The sequence below is a fragment of the Tiliqua scincoides genome, chromosome 2 (assembly GCF_035046505.1).
Source record: "Tiliqua scincoides isolate rTilSci1 chromosome 2, rTilSci1.hap2, whole genome shotgun sequence".
NCBI lineage: Eukaryota > Metazoa > Chordata > Lepidosauria > Squamata > Scincidae > Tiliqua > Tiliqua scincoides.
The window spans coordinates 134,832,244-134,850,329 of record NC_089822.1 but is presented as its reverse complement, the minus strand read 5'-3'; the positions used below and the strand labels follow the sequence as shown (position 1 = coordinate 134,850,329).

At 45.7% G+C, this 18,086-nt stretch overlaps 1 protein-coding gene across 1 annotated transcript; it reads left to right on the top strand.

The window, feature by feature from the left end:
• The first annotated feature begins 5,467 nt into the window (after positions 1-5,467).
• On the top strand, positions 5,468-16,674 carry ANKRD33 (ankyrin repeat domain 33). Its single transcript, XM_066612837.1, has 4 exons — positions 5,468-5,785; positions 10,094-10,223; positions 12,883-13,023; positions 15,902-16,674. Exons 1-4 carry the CDS (start codon positions 5,468-5,470, stop codon positions 16,672-16,674), a joined length of 1,362 nt encoding a protein of 453 aa, XP_066468934.1.
• The last annotated feature ends 1,412 nt before the right edge of the window (positions 16,675-18,086 follow it).

Below are 18,086 nucleotides of genomic sequence, written 5' to 3'. Positions count from 1 at the left end.
GCCCACACTCAAAATTGGGTTGCAACCCACAGTTTGGGAAATGCTGCATTATTGCATTAACAACTTTTAAAAAAGCAACCACAGGGGACAGTGTAGATCAGGACCAATGTACAAGGAAGGACATTTATCCCTTCCCCCTGCATCCTTTTTCTGAAGAAATCACCCTCCAAAATCTGTTATTTGGTCTAGGAGGGAACACAAAAGTTGAAATGTTCAGGAATTCAAGGAAGAGCTCACAGAGTATATAAAAGGACCACAAATGGTAACCCCTTGCCTTACTAGAAAGCATCGCAAGATATGGCTGTTGATAATCTATAAGTGTCCAATTACAAGCACCAGCTGGAGCAAACAGGTTTTATCATACCAAGAGAACTTACCTGTAAAATGGTTTGGCAAGATTAGGAGAGTTGAGAAGGAAGGCACATACAGATCTGACTTGTTTATCTGCAAGTTTGGAACCTGCTGATTTAACTCACCGCAGTTTCTGAACCCACAGTGAAGGGCCAGATATGAACTCCCAAACGCAACCAACGGTGCTATCTGGTTGTGTCTGAGAGGCTTTCTGAGACCCAGAGAGGCAAGTGGCCTCTGGGGGTTACAGAAAGGGTTCTGGAGATGCCGGAAAGACACTTCTGGTCTTTACAAAAACTGGAAGTGCCTTTCTGATACCTCCAGAGGCCTGCAGAGGCCACACATGGCTTCTACAGACATCAGAACACTTCCAGATGCCTCCAGAGAACATCTTCGGTTGCATCCAGAGGTCCTACGAACTGGATTCACTTATCCACGGAATTTTGGTATCTGCAGGGAGTTCAGGAACAGATCTCCTGTGGATACTGAGATCCAACTGCTTGTGATTTCATTCTCCTCTGTGTGTTGTACTGTTTTGTTTATTTATTTTTCACATTTTTTTATATCATCCTTCCTGCAAGGATCTCAGAGTGCTGTACATAGTTTCTCCCTTCCTTCTTTCTCCACAACAAGCCTGTGAGAGAGATGAGGCTGAGAGACAGTTGCTGGGTCAAAGTCACCCAGAAAGCTTCATGGCTGAGTGGGAGATCTGAAGACCTGGATCTTGTAGGTCCAACTCCTGAACCACTACACCATATTTTATGGGTCTGCTGGTTGGTTTGACCAAAACAAAATATATCTTTGGGTTAGAGGCATTGTGATATTTGGAGTATTGGGGTAAAGTGGAACTGGATGTTCTGCTCTGGCCAATTTAAAAATCGAGAGAGAGAGAGAGAGCGCAGATAACAAATAGATTTCTAGATATTTATATGGTAAGGCAATATTTATTTTGGTTTAAAAGAAATCTCAGAATTTCAAGTCAGCACCCAATGGATGCTTTTGTCTATGTACTCGCATATTAAAAACCCAGCAAGTTCAAACCAGTATCATATGATACAGGCAAGTGATTTTTCATAGCTGTGCTTGGGATTTGGGCATGACTGCACCAGGCTGTCCCTTAACATAAGAACATAAGAACAGCCCCACTGGATCAGGCCATAGGCCCATCTAGTCCAGCTTCCTGTATCTCACAGCGGCCCACCAAATGCCCCAGGGAGCACACCAGATAATCAAGACCTTGACTTGATTCAAATGCAACTTGACCTTTGCAATTCACAAAGTGCCTGGTTAGCTCCACAATGATAATCATCTCTAGGATACCCAAACAGATTGAAGCAACCACTAGAGCAATCACACCAGCAGCATGGGTTTTGGAGCTATGTCATGGATGAGTCATTTCTTTCGAAGGAGACCAACTGGGCCCACAATTCTCAATGTCTGAAACTACCTCATTGATGAATGATAGTTGCTGGAGCATGGCAAGAGCTCTATTTCTGTCACCTCGTGAGTTTTTGTGTATGCCTTTTTGGGGTCAGAAGGAAGTTGCCCTACATTTTTCAGGCCTAAAACTCTGACAACTGTGTGCCCCCATCAACATTTGATTGATGGTGCTGGAGGGACCCAAGTTTCAAGAAGTGCATTCAGAAGAAGCTAACAGCAGAAATTTCTATGCTCGTTTGACCACAGATAAACTTAGGGAAGACAAAAATGCATTCTCCATGGCTTAGCAATGTTCAGTCACTGTTCAAACCTTTGCTCTAAGGCCTGGCTTCTGCAGCAGTGCTGTTCTTTGGTAAAATCAGAACTGGGCCATAGTCCAAGGACACAGTGCACTGAAAGGATGACCCCAAGCAGGACTGGGTACAAAGTCAAAATAGAGTGCTGTCCCAGGTACTGCATTATCTGGACCTGGATTATCTGAATCCCATTTAGGGCACAAGCCTAACCAGGTCTACTCAGAAGTAAGTCCTATTTTGTACAATGGGGCTTACTCTCAGGAAAGTGTGGATAGGATTGCAGCCTCAGTCTTTTAAACAGCCTTGGTTGCCCCAGTGGATGATCTACACTGGGGGTGAGACAGGGGGAGCGCGTACCTGTCGGTCCAGCTGGGCCTCTCAATGGCTTTCAAGTCCATTGACCGTGGTGTCCTTCTGGGTTCGGGCTTGGGGGGACCATCTTGATTCCGATTCTTCCTGGGGCAGATGAATTCCAAAAGGTGTTACTGTGGGACACCTGATTGGCACCTTGGCCTTGGGGATGCTACAAGGTTATGTTGGGTTATGTTTTGTCCCCTATGCTAGTGGTTCCCAAACCTACCTCGGCTGCAATGCCTGGAACCTGGAAGTAAGTATCAGTGACACAAAATGCATCGCACGCCAACATTGCTGCCACTCATTTCAAGTTTGGTGGCAAAACACAAGCCTCAAAATGGCTGTAAGAGGGTCAGGGCAGATGGGAGGGCTTTTCCCAGCACACAGTTTTTGCATGCTGCAGCTCTGCCCACCCGTGCTGAGTCTCCTGCTTCTGTTTGGAGGCTCACACTGTGGACTCAATGCCAGATGGTGGGGGTCCCACGATGCCCCACCGAGTGCCTGGCAACACCCTTGGGTGTTGTGACTCCTGCTTTGGGAACTGCTGCCCTATGCTGTTTAACATCTATGCTGGGGCAGATCAGCTGGAATGTTGGAGTTGGGTGTAGTCAATACGCAGAAGCAATCCAACTCTTTTCTCTCTGGGTCATCCCAGGGATGCTGTTGAATCCTGGAGTGCTGCCTGCAGGTGGCTGGGGACTGGGCGAGGGCTAACAGGCTGAAATTAAATGTAAACAAAACAGAGGTCCTCTTGGTTTGCAGACCTATGATGCAAGTATTGGATTATCAGCCTGCTCTGAATGGCATTGCACTCCCTCTGTAGGACCAGGTTTGCAGCTTGGGGGCTCTCCCAGATTCTTGGCTTTTCCTGGATCACAAGGTTATGGCAGTGGTTAGGGAGTCCTTTGCCCAGCAAAGCTGGTGCACCAGCTGCAGCCATACTTGAGTTGTTTGAATCTAACCACAGTGGCCCATGTCCTGATGATCTACAGTACTTGACTACTGTAATGTACTTTATGTGGGGCTGCCCCTGAAGTCTGTTCAGAAACTATTTGGCGCAGAATGCGGCAGCCCACTTGGTGGCCAAGGCATGAACGTTTCCCTCTGCAGAGCTGCTGCTCTGGCAGCTACACTGACTGCCACTTCATTTCCAGGCGTAATTCAGGGTGCTGGTCTGACCTTTAAATCCCTTTCAGTTTGGAACCTTCTTCTAAATCAGCCAACACATCTTGTAAGGTCAACAAAGCAGGCCCTTCTGCACATGCCATCCTTGGCTGAGGCCTGGTACATGGGCTCAAGGGTAGAGCCTTCTCAGTAATGACACCCACACCTTTAGAATTCCCTCCTGTTTGAATTGATATCTGAGCCCTCCCTATTAACTTTTTGGTGAAGGTTTAGGACCATCGTATATCATCCAGCTTTTCCACTTTAGTTTTTCTGTACAGGCAATCCTATCTTGCGCTGGAACAGGCAGGCCAGAAGGCCTGCACTGTATCCAGCGCAAGATAGAGCTGTAAAGTGGCTCAGCTGGAGATAAGGAGAAGCTTGAAGCCACTCTGTACTGCTCGGGAACGGGGGTTGGGATCTGGCATAAGAGCTGGGTACTTGCCCCACCTCCCGCTCCCCACCTGCCCGCCCCAAGGACCACCCTCCCCCACCCTGGAACACTTTCCTCCCGCCTCCTCTTCGCCCACCCCAGAGACTTGGGTCAGCCAAGTTTGGCTGACGCAAGGCTCCCTCCCCATGTCGGCACATTTGCGACCCTCCTGGGCCAGCACAAGGGACTTGCACCAGCCCAACCATGGGTCAGGATTGTGCTCTTAGTTGCTGTTTTGCTTTTGTTTGTGTTGTGATGACTGCTGTTAAAGAAACTGTTCTCAGTTCCTGTTCTCTACTGCGGGTTTTGATTATCATCATTGTATTTTATGGCTTCTATTGCCTTTACTGCTACAAGTGTTTAATCTGCAGTTTGTTTTTTATTGCTTCTATTTGTATTTGAATATGCGATTATGTTTTTAATTAATTGTTGCTTGGGCATCCCATTTATTTAGGAGAAAGGTGAGATAAAAGTGTTTTTAAATCAATCAATCAAGCCCAACACGAAGCTCGTCCAGTCTGTGTTGGAAAAATAGCCAGCATAGACTGGAGAAGACATATTGCAGGGCCTGTGTCCTTTCCTGGGGGACTTCCCTTCCCCCATGGAGACTCCGGTGGCTGCTATGGCACCCATAGGATGCAGCAGTGCCACTGCTGCTCTGGATGCCAGGCAGCTTAGGATTGGGCTGCCCAGAGCCACACTGATGAAGCCAGAATCTGGCTGTTCCCAAGCAAAGACTCAGGCCTAAGCTGCCTATCCAAGAAAAATTTATGACCAGATTCCCTCAGAGTGGCTTGCCTGTGGATGGAGCCATACTGGAACCTGAGTGAACAATACTACTTTTTTTAATGCCACTCTGGGGTTCTGAGCGGCTCAGCCCAAGAGCCATCTATGTGCAAATCAGGGAATATTCAGTCTGTGTCCCAGAAGATCCTGTCAGATCCCTTTGGGCCTCACTGACCATTCCATGACACTGAAAGCGCACCCTGAAACGTCCTGTGCTCTTGTGCACCTGTGAATGGCGTAGGCAAAACCAACAGGTCTGAAAAAGCTTGCCCTCTATTACCAAACTTCTCACTGAGAATGTCCAAACAACTCTCAGGAACCCCAGGGTCCCCTGGTAGAACCTTGAAAACCACTGCTTTACAGGATAGTGATTGCTGCATTGTCTGGTCTCAGAACCATTAAGTGATTATTCATTGATTTCCCACACCCACAAAATGTTCCAAAGGCAATCATCTTTTGGTAAGGAGCCTGTTTTCTGTGCGTGGAGGGGGGAACAGTATCAATGGTGGATGGCAAATTTTCTTCTTTGCCTTCTAGCTCCCCTGTGCATAACTGAAGACAGCTACAGAGCCGACAAGAAAAGGTCATTGCCACTGAAACAACCATGGACTGCCAAAACAACTGCTTGCTGTGAGTGGGCTGGATGACCGATGCCAGCAGCAAAAGCGAGCGAGACACCAACACATCACCCACCTTAGATGAGTCGGACCCAGACCTACAGTATGAGGAGGATGAAGAGGATGAAGAGAGTGGGGACGAGAAAGAGTATTCAGATACAAGCAGCCTCCTCTCTGATGACTCTGTCTACCCTATCTATGAGCCTGCTGCACCTGACCTTGAGGCTGGCACAATACTCACCTTCTACCAGTGCTGTCTCAGGAATGATGCCAATCTGCTGCAGGCGAAACTTGATGGCAGGGTGACCAGGGAGGAAGTCATGGAACTGGATGTCAATGGACGGGTAATTGGAGCCTCAACCTCTGTTCCAACGCAGTACATGAGAACTAGTGATGGAATGATCTTGGCTATGGCACATGTGGGATATAGCCATTAGTTAAGACAGAGTTACATGCTACTGGCAGTTCTAGTTCAAGCATTGTTGTCTTTATCCGACAGTTATGTCTGATGTATGGCTGTAAACTGTTCCAGACATTCAGTGAGTTCAACATACCCTACAGTGCCTGAACAGTAAAGTGGCCCTTTCCAATTGCTTTATTATGTGACTAGATCATTTTCGTCCTACAGCAAAAAGCATTAAAAACATTGTTCACCTTGTCAGGTGCTGGTTATTGATCTGGTTACATGATGGCACAATCGGATAGATACTTTGCCACATGCCTAGATCTAATTCACCTTGAAGGTGGTGCAAGTTCTAGGAAATTTTGGATTTCATGAGGAGGCTTTCATGGGATCTTCCTAGACTGCTGTCCTCTGTTTAGTTAGCCGGTTGATCCATCTAGCTCAGAACCATAATGTCAAAACTGACAGACTGCAGCTCTTCAAAGGGGTGTTTTTCCATCCCTACCTATAGATGCCAGGGATGGAATCTGGAATATTCTAAGTACACGTTCTACCACTGAGCTATGACTAGACAAATGGCCACCCCCTAAACATTCTCTAGGTAAAAATTACATAATCCACTACTAAGGGAATTTCTTACACATGACCAGACGTGCATTTCATATGAAGTGGAGGGAGGAGCTGAGGCAGTTTAAAGCAGAAACATCGCTGGCAGGAAGAGGCTGCAGAATGCCAAATGCCAAAACTTTTATTCTTGAAAATTACCTCCATTTTTTGTTGCTTGCCACACTCTCTCAAATGTTGTCTGCTTTTCATTTGAAGGAAATATGCAAATGTAACACATAAAATAGTGTCTTTAGAGTCAAACAGGGTTTTCTTTTACTGATGCACAGACACAAATTAACAAGGAAGAGCAGTAATGGTAATGCTTCATATGTCTAACCACCTCCAACTTGTCAGTTCACTCCTAACAAACACAGAGACAAACACGCCTACCCCCACACACATTTCCCATTTCGACCCCTACACAGAGACCTTTAAAAGCTAGTTTTTAAGGCTCCTGATCTTGTCTGGCCACCAAGCTCAAGGAAGTGCTTTTACTGACAGAACTAAAGTTTGGTTTCCTCATCTGTATGAATTCTCCTTCTGCCATGTGACTGGAGACCATAGGGCTGGTGGTAGGGCTATTTTGAATCAACAGCAATAGCTGTGCTAAATCTTTAGCTTAGTCCCCGAACAAGCTCAAGGAATGCACGTTTCTGCCTTGCTCCCAAAGTCTGGGAGTTTTCCTGACATCACACAGGACCAGACAACACACAGGAACACAGCCAGCTTAACAATGAGGCCAAATGAATCACTAGTGTCAAGCGGTGAGGTGGGGGGGGAATAGCAAATTGATAAGGGGCGCCTACATCCTGCATCTGCCCACTACTCCCTCTGGTCTGCCACCCATCAAGCCAATTCATTTGGTTCTCCAGTTCTCTTCCTGATCTCTCAGAGGCAGCCCACCTCTTCCTCCAGCACCAATGAAGGAAGAAGGAAAAAGAAAAAAATAACACCTGCACACTTTGCCATCACCTCCTCACCCTCCCAGCTGCTTAAGAAGGCAGCCAAAATATTCTCCGTCACAGAGCATGCCATTTCAACACAAACAAAGGAAACTCATTCATCTCAGCTCTAGTTGAACCCACCTCCTGCCTTTTGCATGTATCCTTCTGTGGTGTTTTTTTTTTTCTTTCAGGGGCGCAAACTAGGTGTGAGGCATGGATGTCCAAAAAACTGGCACTTTTTGTTTTTCAAAAAGCATACGGGGGGGCATTTGGATCTGGGCCGCAGCACCAGGGGCATTACCTTTGTCCCTGCAGTAATCCCCCAATTTATGTCAGCCCCTGGGGGCAATTTAATTCAGGGCCATGATGCCGGGGGGGGGGGGGAGGGCTAGGCCTCCTTCGTACCATTGAGCCAGTCTACATTTGGAGGCCCCACAACTGCTTTGAGAAAAAGGCACCCATGTCATATCAGATTTGCTTCTCAGTAGGCACCAAGACAGGAAGCATGGAAGTAAAAAGCAGCAGGCAGGAAAAGATTCTGCTCCAAGAAGAATTCAAAATGAGGGCAGCAGCAATCCCTCATTTATAGCAACCACAAGTTTTTTTAATGAGGCAACTGCAGATAATTTTCATGTTTTAAATACTTCATGGCATTTTGTTGAATGATCCTTTTTGAAATTTTGTTTAGTAGCCTCTGACGAGCATACTATGCTCTAATGTTTAGGCAAATTGGAATGGTTCTGCAAATAAATTTTTTTCCTAGTACCTTCTGAACGTTGCTTCCAAAGGGTTCAGCCCCATCTTCCTCTACTTTTCATCTTTAAATTGCCCTACCATGCTTCCCAAATTAATATAATTTGGCACAACTCAATTCTAACCCATGCACTCAAATGTACAATTGTTATTTAATGATTGTGGAGGATCCAGATTTCGTTCCTTAAAGAAGCATTCCTATTGGAGGGTCAGAAGACATTCTACCATCATTCAAACAGCAATATTTTATTGCTTGAGGAAAATTCTAATTTCCTCACCACTGTTGCTTTCATTGCAATTGCTAGGTCTCATGCCTTGTGGCATGGGGGTACACAAGGGTCACAGGTGCTTCTTGGCAGGTGTCTGTGACATCACTGGCTAACTTAGAAGTGATATAAGTCCCCTCGCCCATGCCCACATCAGAATGAAATAACAAAACAGACGGACCAAGGAATGGTATTTTTAAACACTGCTGTCATTCTGAATGTTGTCGACATAACTCCAAAAATTCTCTGGAAATAATTGTCAGCAGCATTTTATAATGTCAATGAAATTATACAGAACAATTGGAAATGTGACTTTTAAAGTGGTTCTTTCCGAACTGTTATTTGTCAACTATTTTTAGTAGCAGCCTTTGAACTGGCTCTTAAAGAGAGAGGAAGCTAACAACACAAGGAAGACAAGTGGGCAGAGCATGGGGGAGCAGGAACAGAGCATAGCTAAGGAGGAATGCTCTCTTGGGACTTCTTTTCACCCTCTGTAATGGCTTTATCCCTATATAGAATCGGTGCCCTAAATGTTGGTACTGAAATTAGTGGAGAACCCCAGACAACGGCCTCCTACCTCCATCTCCCTTCCCCACACATCCATAGTAGATTAGGTTTCACACAGTAGAGTACAGAGAGGGAAGAAGGCATGTCGTGGTACTGGGCCCCTGGGAGATTATGATGACTCCATCTTGGACTACCCTTTTGTCTGCTCCTGTGGCTGTCTAGTTAGCATGTTCCTCTATGGATCAGGAACCCTGGGTTCTAATCCTGCTGTCTCCTTTCATTTTCTATCTGTAATTATTTTTGCTGACAAGTAGTCTTTGTTTTTTGAAGACCCTGTTTTCATCTCCTAGAGACTCCTAGAGACTCAAATCTCTGTTTCCCAATACTCTTTCCCACTCTGCTACTGGCCATTTCACAATATTGCCTCCCTGTGAGCTTGCTATAGTACCTTCTATTTCTGTAGTGACTTCCAGTCTCCCTTGTCCATGTGGCTCCCTTCTTGCAAAATGCTCACATGGACACCAAAACAGAGATGTTGTGTTTAATGTTACAAATATGAGCTTTGAGGATACATTGGCATCCCACCAGGATTCACTGCCCACTATCTTTTTGATGAAGGGTAAATCCATAACGTTCATAAATACATTCAACAAGCATCTGTCTTGGTATCCTGGGACCTATGAGTTCCACATGCAAACCTGCTGACCAGCAGGGGCCATGTGAAACTCTGGTGGCGGAAGTTCTGTGAGCAATTCACAGCAGACTGGTTGTGTCTTAGGTGCAGGAGGGGTTGTAAATTGGGCTTGTGATACCATGGTTGTCTGGCCATTACTATGAGTTAACTGGCAATTCCTATGCACGGCTGATCTGGGAACATGAACATAACATACTGTCATGATCAAAGGGTAGGTGGAGTTACCAAAAATACCGTGGGAGTGGCTGAAATTGCTGCTGCATGATATCGCTATGTGTCCATGCACTTTTGATTTTGTTGACAAAAAAGCACTGAGATATGACCCTTACACTGATATTAGTCCTGACTGCTAACAAGCTGAAAACCGTAGGAGTGGGATACCTGAAGAAGTGGAAGGGCAAAACAAAGCCAGTGTATTGGGGAGGGTATCACTTGTCAGCTAGCTGAATCTTAACACCTTGTTACTGTTTCCTCTGCAGAATGGCCTCTTGGTGGCATGTTACAAAGGCTTCGTAGACATTGTCACTCTTCTCAGCAAATGCCCCTACATTGATATCAATCATCAGGATAATGATGGAAACACAGCACTCATGATAGCAGCTCAGGCAGGTAAGACAAAGGCAGCTTTCATCCAGTTGTAAGTGAAAAAATGCAGGAATATCCAGGATTTGAACTCTGGCGGGATGACTAACTAGAATAAACAAGCAATAAACAGAGGCATTCTTCTGTGACAGCAATGGTGGAACTCAGTGGTTCAGAATATTATAATAAGCAAGCCCTACACCTTCAATTCTTCAAATTAGTTGAATAAAAGGGAAATATCATGGCTTAGATTCCTGCTAATGTCACAAACACCAAGGCTCAAAAGGGCCTGAACAACCTGCCCCTGTCAATAATGTTATGGTCTCCACATATTATAAACAGCAATCAAAATAATAAATGGCTTGCTCTGCCATTAACAAGCCCCACTTGCCCACTGGACATTATCAGGGATTGCTCAAGGAGGGGTTTTTGTTTGTTTGTTGTTTTGTTTTTGTTTGTTTTGCAGAGGTAGGAGGCCCACTAATTTGGAAGGCCTAATCACCTGAAATCAGTCACCAATTTTGTTTGCCCCCCCCCCACAACTAGCAAAATAGCATTAGTGTTCCTTATACATGTCCCACTCTAATAGTGTGTGCATACATGTACATGGGGCTACATGCATATGGAGACCTATATGTCAATTTGAAAGAGTTCAGATTTCAGGGGTGATACGAGTTAGTTGCAAAGAAGCTGTTGGTCAAACAGAAGAGGTTTGAGCTGAAGCATCTGAATATGCATTAGTGAAGGATAAGAACTTAAGAAGAGCCCTGCTGGATCAGGCCAAAGGCCCATGAAGTCCAGCTTCCTGTATCTCACAGTGGCCCACCAGATGCCTCGAAGGGAGCACTCAAGACAGCAAGAGACCTGCATCCTGTTGCCACTCCCTTGCACCTGGCATTCTGAGGTAGCCTACTTCTAAAACCAGGAGGTTGCAAGACACATCACAGCTTGTAACCTGTGATGGACCTCTCTTCCAGAAATCTGCCCAGTTCCCTTTTAAAGGCATCCAGGCCAGATGCCATCACAACATCCTGTGGCAAGAAGTTTCACAGACTAATTATATGCTGGGTAAAGCAATAGTTTCTTTTGTCTGTTCCAGCTCTCCCAACACTCAATTTTAGTGGATGTCCTCTGGTTCTGGTGTTGTGTGAGAAGGAAAAGAACAACCCTCTATCCATCCCCTGCATAATCTTGTACATCTCAATCATGCCCCCCCCCAGCACCTTTTTTCCACATTGAATATCTAGAAATGTCTAGGGGCTCAATCCTATCCAATTTTCCAGTGCAGCCGTACCAATGAGGCATGCACTGTATAGGAACATTTATTCACTTACCTTTGGGCTGCAGTGCAGCTGCAACAGTGGTGGAAATTTGGATAGGATTGGGTCCTAAGATATCCCGTCAGACACTTCAGTTTACCAGACGTGCACCTAAGATGTATTATGTGTGGGGGTAAAAGTGTTGTATACATGTGACAAACATTTGTATCATGCATTTGTCAGGGAGCTCTGATTCCTAAACCTGAATGGCAAACAACATAATAAATGCATTTTGCCTAGCAACAAAATCCCAAAGTTTTTTTCTCAATCAACCTACCCACTCCCCTTTTCATTCAAAGTTGTCCCCCAGGCTAGTCCTCCCTCCATAATGCTGCAGGTGCATCTTTACCCTCGTCCAGGGCTGGCCCGTCCATGCGGCCAACTGAAATAGTTGTCTCAGGCAGCAGATTGGCACAAAGTTTCTCTTCACCCACTTTCCAACACAGAGGAAAGTGTTGGGACCAAGGGTTTCTAGAAGTGCAAGGGGGAGGGCCTGGTGCATCACCAGGTAAGGGAGGGGCAGCATTAGGCACAGTGCAAGAGGTGGAAGAAGGTATGTATGTAGAGTACAGGAGGGAAGCAACTTCGGGACAATTTTGAGTTGAAAAACATCTAGTAGGAAAAGAGTTCAGCTCTCCCATTCTTCCCACCTCTCTTCTACTCAGAATCACAGTCTCCTGAGCCTGCTTTTCATTTAAAAACAAAGAAATCATCAGGGCCTTTTGGTCTTTTCTTCCACTGTACGGTAATTTCCTGACCACACAGATGTGGTCTGTTTCCCTTTAGGAAAAGGGAATATTGGGATAGGTAACAAGAAGAGAGAAGTAGCTCTTTCCTGCCCTGCTTGCAGCAATTATGAGTGAGATCTCTAAATCCAAATGCTAGATAAATAAATACACACATAACTGCATATGGTATGTTGGTATTTACTTACCTGGCATTTGGATCCCAATAGAAGTGATGTATGTGTTCTTTTCATTAGTGGAGTGGTTCTCAAACTTTTAGGGAGATTTGTTCCCTAAACAAGTCTTTGTGGGGGAGGGGCGAAGGCAGCGCTGCAATTTCCAGGATCACATTGCTGAGGGGGGGCAAAAAGGGGCTGCTTTTACTTTCTGCGGGTTTGGGCAAGCAGCAGGAGGTGCAAGGAGCCCTGCACAGCCCTCCGCAGGACTCCCTGAGGCGTGCAATGTTGAGAAAAGGTGCGCGCAAACCATCTCCTGGCTTTGACGTGAAACCAGACCCTGTAGTATTCAATGCATGCTAAATATCTATTCTAGAGATTTCTTTAACATTTTCTTAAGATTTCTTAAAATTCTTATTTTTCCTTAATGCTCTTTCCTTTTTTCCCCTCTGTTCTTGCCACAAAGGACATATCACTATTCTGAATTATCTTCTGAACTATTATCCCGCATTAGAGATCGAGAAGCGAGACATGAGGGGTCTGACTGCACTCATGAAAGCGGCTGTGCAAGGGAGGAACGACTGTGTCTCAGCCTTGCTTTTGGCAGGTATATGATTTCTCATTAGCCAGTGGAGAATCCAGTTACTTCAGCAACCACACCTGGGTGTATACAGGCCTAGCAGCTGCAGTCGATACAATCGGGCACCTACTCCATTTGTTTATTTGCTTATGTACCAGATTTATACTCAGTCTTTCCAGACCGAAGTCATCTCAAGACAGCCATTGAATGACAGGCATCCACTTGGATCTCCCAAAGCCAGAATGTGTTCAAAAACAAAGCAAGAGGCAAGAGTTCATCCAAATCTGACTTAAGTTTGAACAATCCCAAAATAATTAATGTGTGTGGGGGGGGGAGCTTTCGCCCCTCTCTTATCAAGACTGAATTGCTCTCATTAATCATAACCCCTGATAAGGTATGTTATTCAGAGACAGAGCTGAAGTTCTGGCACTGTACACCAGCAGCCTGCTCCAAAGTTAATGACAGAAACCAGAAATTCTGGCTTCCATTCTTGATATAACTCAAGAGAGTTATCATTCTATCTGCAAATGCCCTCCATGTCCTTTTGATTTGTGTCTATTGCCATCTGCTGGCAGTGATGAAGCACAACAGCTCCTAACCCACAGTCACCATTCCCAGCATGTGTACATGTCCTATGTATTCAGTCATCAGTGAAACTTGGGTGAAATGACAGGGCGGGAGCCACAACCACTCCATTATTCCCTTCCCAGTGGACTGGGATGATTAAGACAAGTGCTAGTCTGATTGTTCCAACCCAGTGGATTCAGCTTCCATTTATAACTGAATGAGCCATCCGAGGCCCAAACCTATAGCCTTCAAGAAGTCATATACCCCACAGGTCATTGTACCTCTAAGATTAGGGTGGTTTGCTGCTACTTCCTGAAACATAGCAGGGGGAAGCTTCTGTTTGGAAAAAAATAACCAATATTGGATAGCAAAGCAAGCGCAACTTTGCCTCTCTAGACTTAGGCCAGTTCAGACAACTACTGCTTCCAGCTCAGACAGGGTCACAGACACAAAATTGTCCCAAATGTTAGTCGGAAGCACATCTGCTATCGCTAATACTGTGGGTCAAGCACAGGCAAATACTGCGGCTAAAGCACAGGTTGTGCCCATGGGGATAAAATCAGATGGCCAAATTTCCATGGGCGCACTGCAGTGTGAATTGGGAAAAGGAAGTGGTCATCTGCACACAAAATGGCCACGTACATCAGATCTTACTGAGTTCCATTCTCTTTACCTCCAAAATGTGATCTATAGTTGTCAATGTTTGTCTTCCACTGTACTATTTCACATGTTCTACCTATTCAAAGTAACACCATCACCATGACATCATCACCAGTTCCTTTGGGTTTGGAAGCCCAGGTGCTGCATGACAAACACCAGTAAGAGGCTCAGGGTGATGAGAGGGATCTTGCAAACAGACTAGATATAGCAAATTATCTTGTGTTGGGGGACACAGGAGGAAGGTTGTATTGGCTACACTATATTCCTCTGCAGCCACTGCTAATTTCTGTGGCGAGAACACATCTGCATGTGGTAGCTGGCACCAGTCAAAGTTACGGTGGCCCACATGATATCACAAACATGTCCTGTTTTAAAGCCTATCTTTATCTGTGATGAAGCTGACCTATCAATTAGACACTCACTTAGGGCCATCCTTGTCCAGTGAGAGTCAGCCCCAAATCATGCTGTAAAAAAAGCGTCCGTTCACTAGTAGTCAATCAAAACGTTCATAACAATGCTTCTAACTTTAGAACGTCCCCTTTTCTACTTCCTCCACATCCCAATGGCCTGGGTTCAGTGTCCAGCTTCTCCTACACTTATAGCTGTCAGATTGTAACCCAGATATTTATGTTCTCCCATTATATTCTGTCACTCATTTTGAAACGCATGATGTGGCTAAAATCTCCATATTCTCCCCCCCCCTTTTTTGCGGACACTGCCAACCCCCAGAGGCTTCTGATCAGTTCTAAACCTGCTGAAATATTATCTTGCATTAGCAAGATTTTTGAATCCAGCATCATTACAAAAGGGCCACGTACCATCCTAGACAAATCTTAAGTACATTGGGTGTTTTCTCAGCTGAATTTCCCTCAAACAAAGGATTCTGGCCAATTGCCCCACCAAGACTGCCATGTGCCCACCAAGCTCACTTGGTTAAAGGGGTGCAACAGGGTGTCCAAGTGGCCCTAATTCATTGACTCAAATGGCCCTGTGACATCAGTAACACTAGGTCTGGTTGCTTGGGGTTGTTGTTGCCTCTGGTGTACTATGTACTGTGCTGTTGTCCATGCATTAACAAACGTTATGCTGTACTATGTCCATGCATTAACAAATGGCTCATCCATTCCTCATAAGAGTACAAGAACTTGTGCCTGCTTTGGGCCAGCCACCCATCTTGGTCAGCTCTGTTTCATTTTTGATTAGCCTCAGTTTTTGATCCTCTGCATTCTCTCCCCATTTTAAAAAAAAAAAATTTAACCTTATGTATTCTGTCCTTTTAATACACTCCTGTTATTGTTCTTGATTATCTGCCAGGTCTCAGTTCATAGGGAAGTGTGTTGACCACATTACTCCAGACTGGTAAATTCTGGCTACTGTTTGTTTTGACTTTTGTTTAAGAAGGTATCCTTTGGATTTTCAGAACAGAGAGAAAGATTTTCCAAAGTGCTCACTCTCTATAGGGCTTCCTCTTGTCAGTGGCAGTGAGACCTACCAATTCCTCAGACTCTCAGCCAGCCAGTAGGAGAGAGATTGGGAGGTGAGTGTAAGGGTGAGATGGCTGCTGCTAACCACTAGACGTTGCGCCCACCTAATTCCCCACCTGCACTTCTTGCATGTGCCATCTTGCACCACACATTTTTGCCAGTCAGAGTTGAATTTCTAATGTGATTTCCCCCAGGAGCTGATCTGACAGCTGTGGACCCAGTGAAAGGGAAGACAGCCCGGGAGTGGGCAGCCCTGACGGGACGCTTTGAAACTATTGTAAGGATCCGAACTCTCCTACAGCGTCCATGTGCTGAGCAATTCTGCAACACATACTTGCCACAGTGGCCTGCTCTTCCTGAGTTGGTGGCCCAAGCACTAGCCGCGTCCAGGTCCAAGCGCCTCTCAGAGAAGATCCGTTGCATGTTCACTATCAATTTTCCACACGACCCTGACCCAGATGGTGTGATGGATCACATGGTGCGCATGACCACTTGCTTGGCCAGCCCATTTGTGGCCACTGCTTGCCAAACTATCTGTCCTGACAGCCCACCTGAAGTGGGCAAGCAGAGATTCTCAGTGCCGGAGATCCTCAAGGAATACATCCCAGACCCTGACGCCAAATCCATGGCCAGCCAATCTTCCTGCAATGGCCAACTCCTGACACCAAGCCGGGTCCTGGTGCCGTACCAACCCCCCAGCACCATTGTGAAACTCCTGTCCATTCCGTTGCGCCTTCGCCGCAACAGCATCTTCCCTGGCGGTGTCCCCAAGATCGAACTCACCAAGTCACCCTCCCAGTCACCTCCCAAAGACAACAAGCCACCACACACAAAGGACAAGAACATGCTGGAGCTGCCCAAGTGGCGATATAAGGAGATCAAGGAAGCGAAGAAGAAAGCAGAAGAAGGAGACAAACCGAAGAAGAAAGGGAAGGGGAAAGGCAAAAGCAAACGCAAAAAGTCATAATGGTTGGATGCACAGCACAGAACAAACTCCCACTGTGAAATCCTGGTCTTCCCCCAGTGATTGACGCTAAAGGAAGCTGTGCTTCTCGAGTTAATAGCAGCTTCCAAAGAACAGTTTTCCTTGGAACAGTGGTGCAGTACAGAAGAGTTAAAACCCACCCCCTGCTTGCCAGTCCTGAGCCTAATCCCCTCCCTGCGGCTCCATGACTACTTTTTAATTTTTTGAGGAAAGAAAAACAAATGTTCAGGGCCAAATTTATCCTAATGTGTAGTCCGGTCTTCAGATAACAGACATTCTTGAGGTTCTTGGTCAGGTGTGACTTGGTGTGATGCTGGATGCCAGTGTGTATCACAGACCCTGGTGCACTCTCAGAAGAGAGGATCCAGAGCAGAAAAATGGAAAGGGGAGGAGAATGCCTCAACCCTTCACTATCTGAGACTTCCCAAATTGTCTTCCTTCATGGAGTTGCAAATGCACATGTGCTCTCACAAACATGTATTTGAAATTACGATAAATGTGACCTGGTGCAGAGAAATGACAGGTGGAGACTGAAGCAGCCTCTTCCACCTCTCAACTCTACATTTCCTCCTCGCAAAGTGATGACTTTTTTAAAAGGCATCAGGACACTATTAGATTAGAACATACTGTGCGGTCCTCCCCTTGCACTTTTATTTCACCATGAGCCCTTGTGATGCCCATACAGATCCTGCAACCCTTTACTTGTAAGGGTGAAAACAGAGGAAACATTTGTAAAGCAGTGGGACTGGTTTGGAGGTGCCCTCATGACATTCATTTACAAACATGTCTTTCTTCTGGCACTGGAGAAAAAAAACAGGTCTTGCATATAGGCAGCAAAAGTGTATAATGGGTAGCATCAACCGGCTAGCATAAGTAATGTCTCCAAAGCACCACCTCTCCCATCCACACAGCAATTCTGCAGCTATTTCAAAAATGTTTCAGGTGGTGTGTACTGTATTTTTTTTTAAAAGATGATGAATGAAAGCATCAATGAATAATAAATGTACATAGACATCAATGAATAAATGTACAATTAAATATGTGTTTGTTTTTTAAGTGAGCAGTCTTGTCTGAAGCATGTGTGAAGGAGCATGATGGACAAGTGTTCTGCTTGATAGTATATATGTGCTTGTTATGAACACTGTGAGGAGGCTGAGTTTACCTACAGCGCAATCCTATCTTGCGCTGGAACAGTCCAGCTAAGAGGCTTGTGCTGTATCCAGAGTGAGATAGGGCGTGAAAGTGGCTCAGCCAGGGGTAAGGGGAAGAGGGTAAGCCACTGCAGCCCCTATGGGTCTCCTCAGACTTGTGCCGCCTGAAGAGGTGGCACAAGTCCAAGGAGAGCGGAGCGGCTTGAAGCTCCACGCTGCTCGGAAAAAGGAGTTGGGATCCAG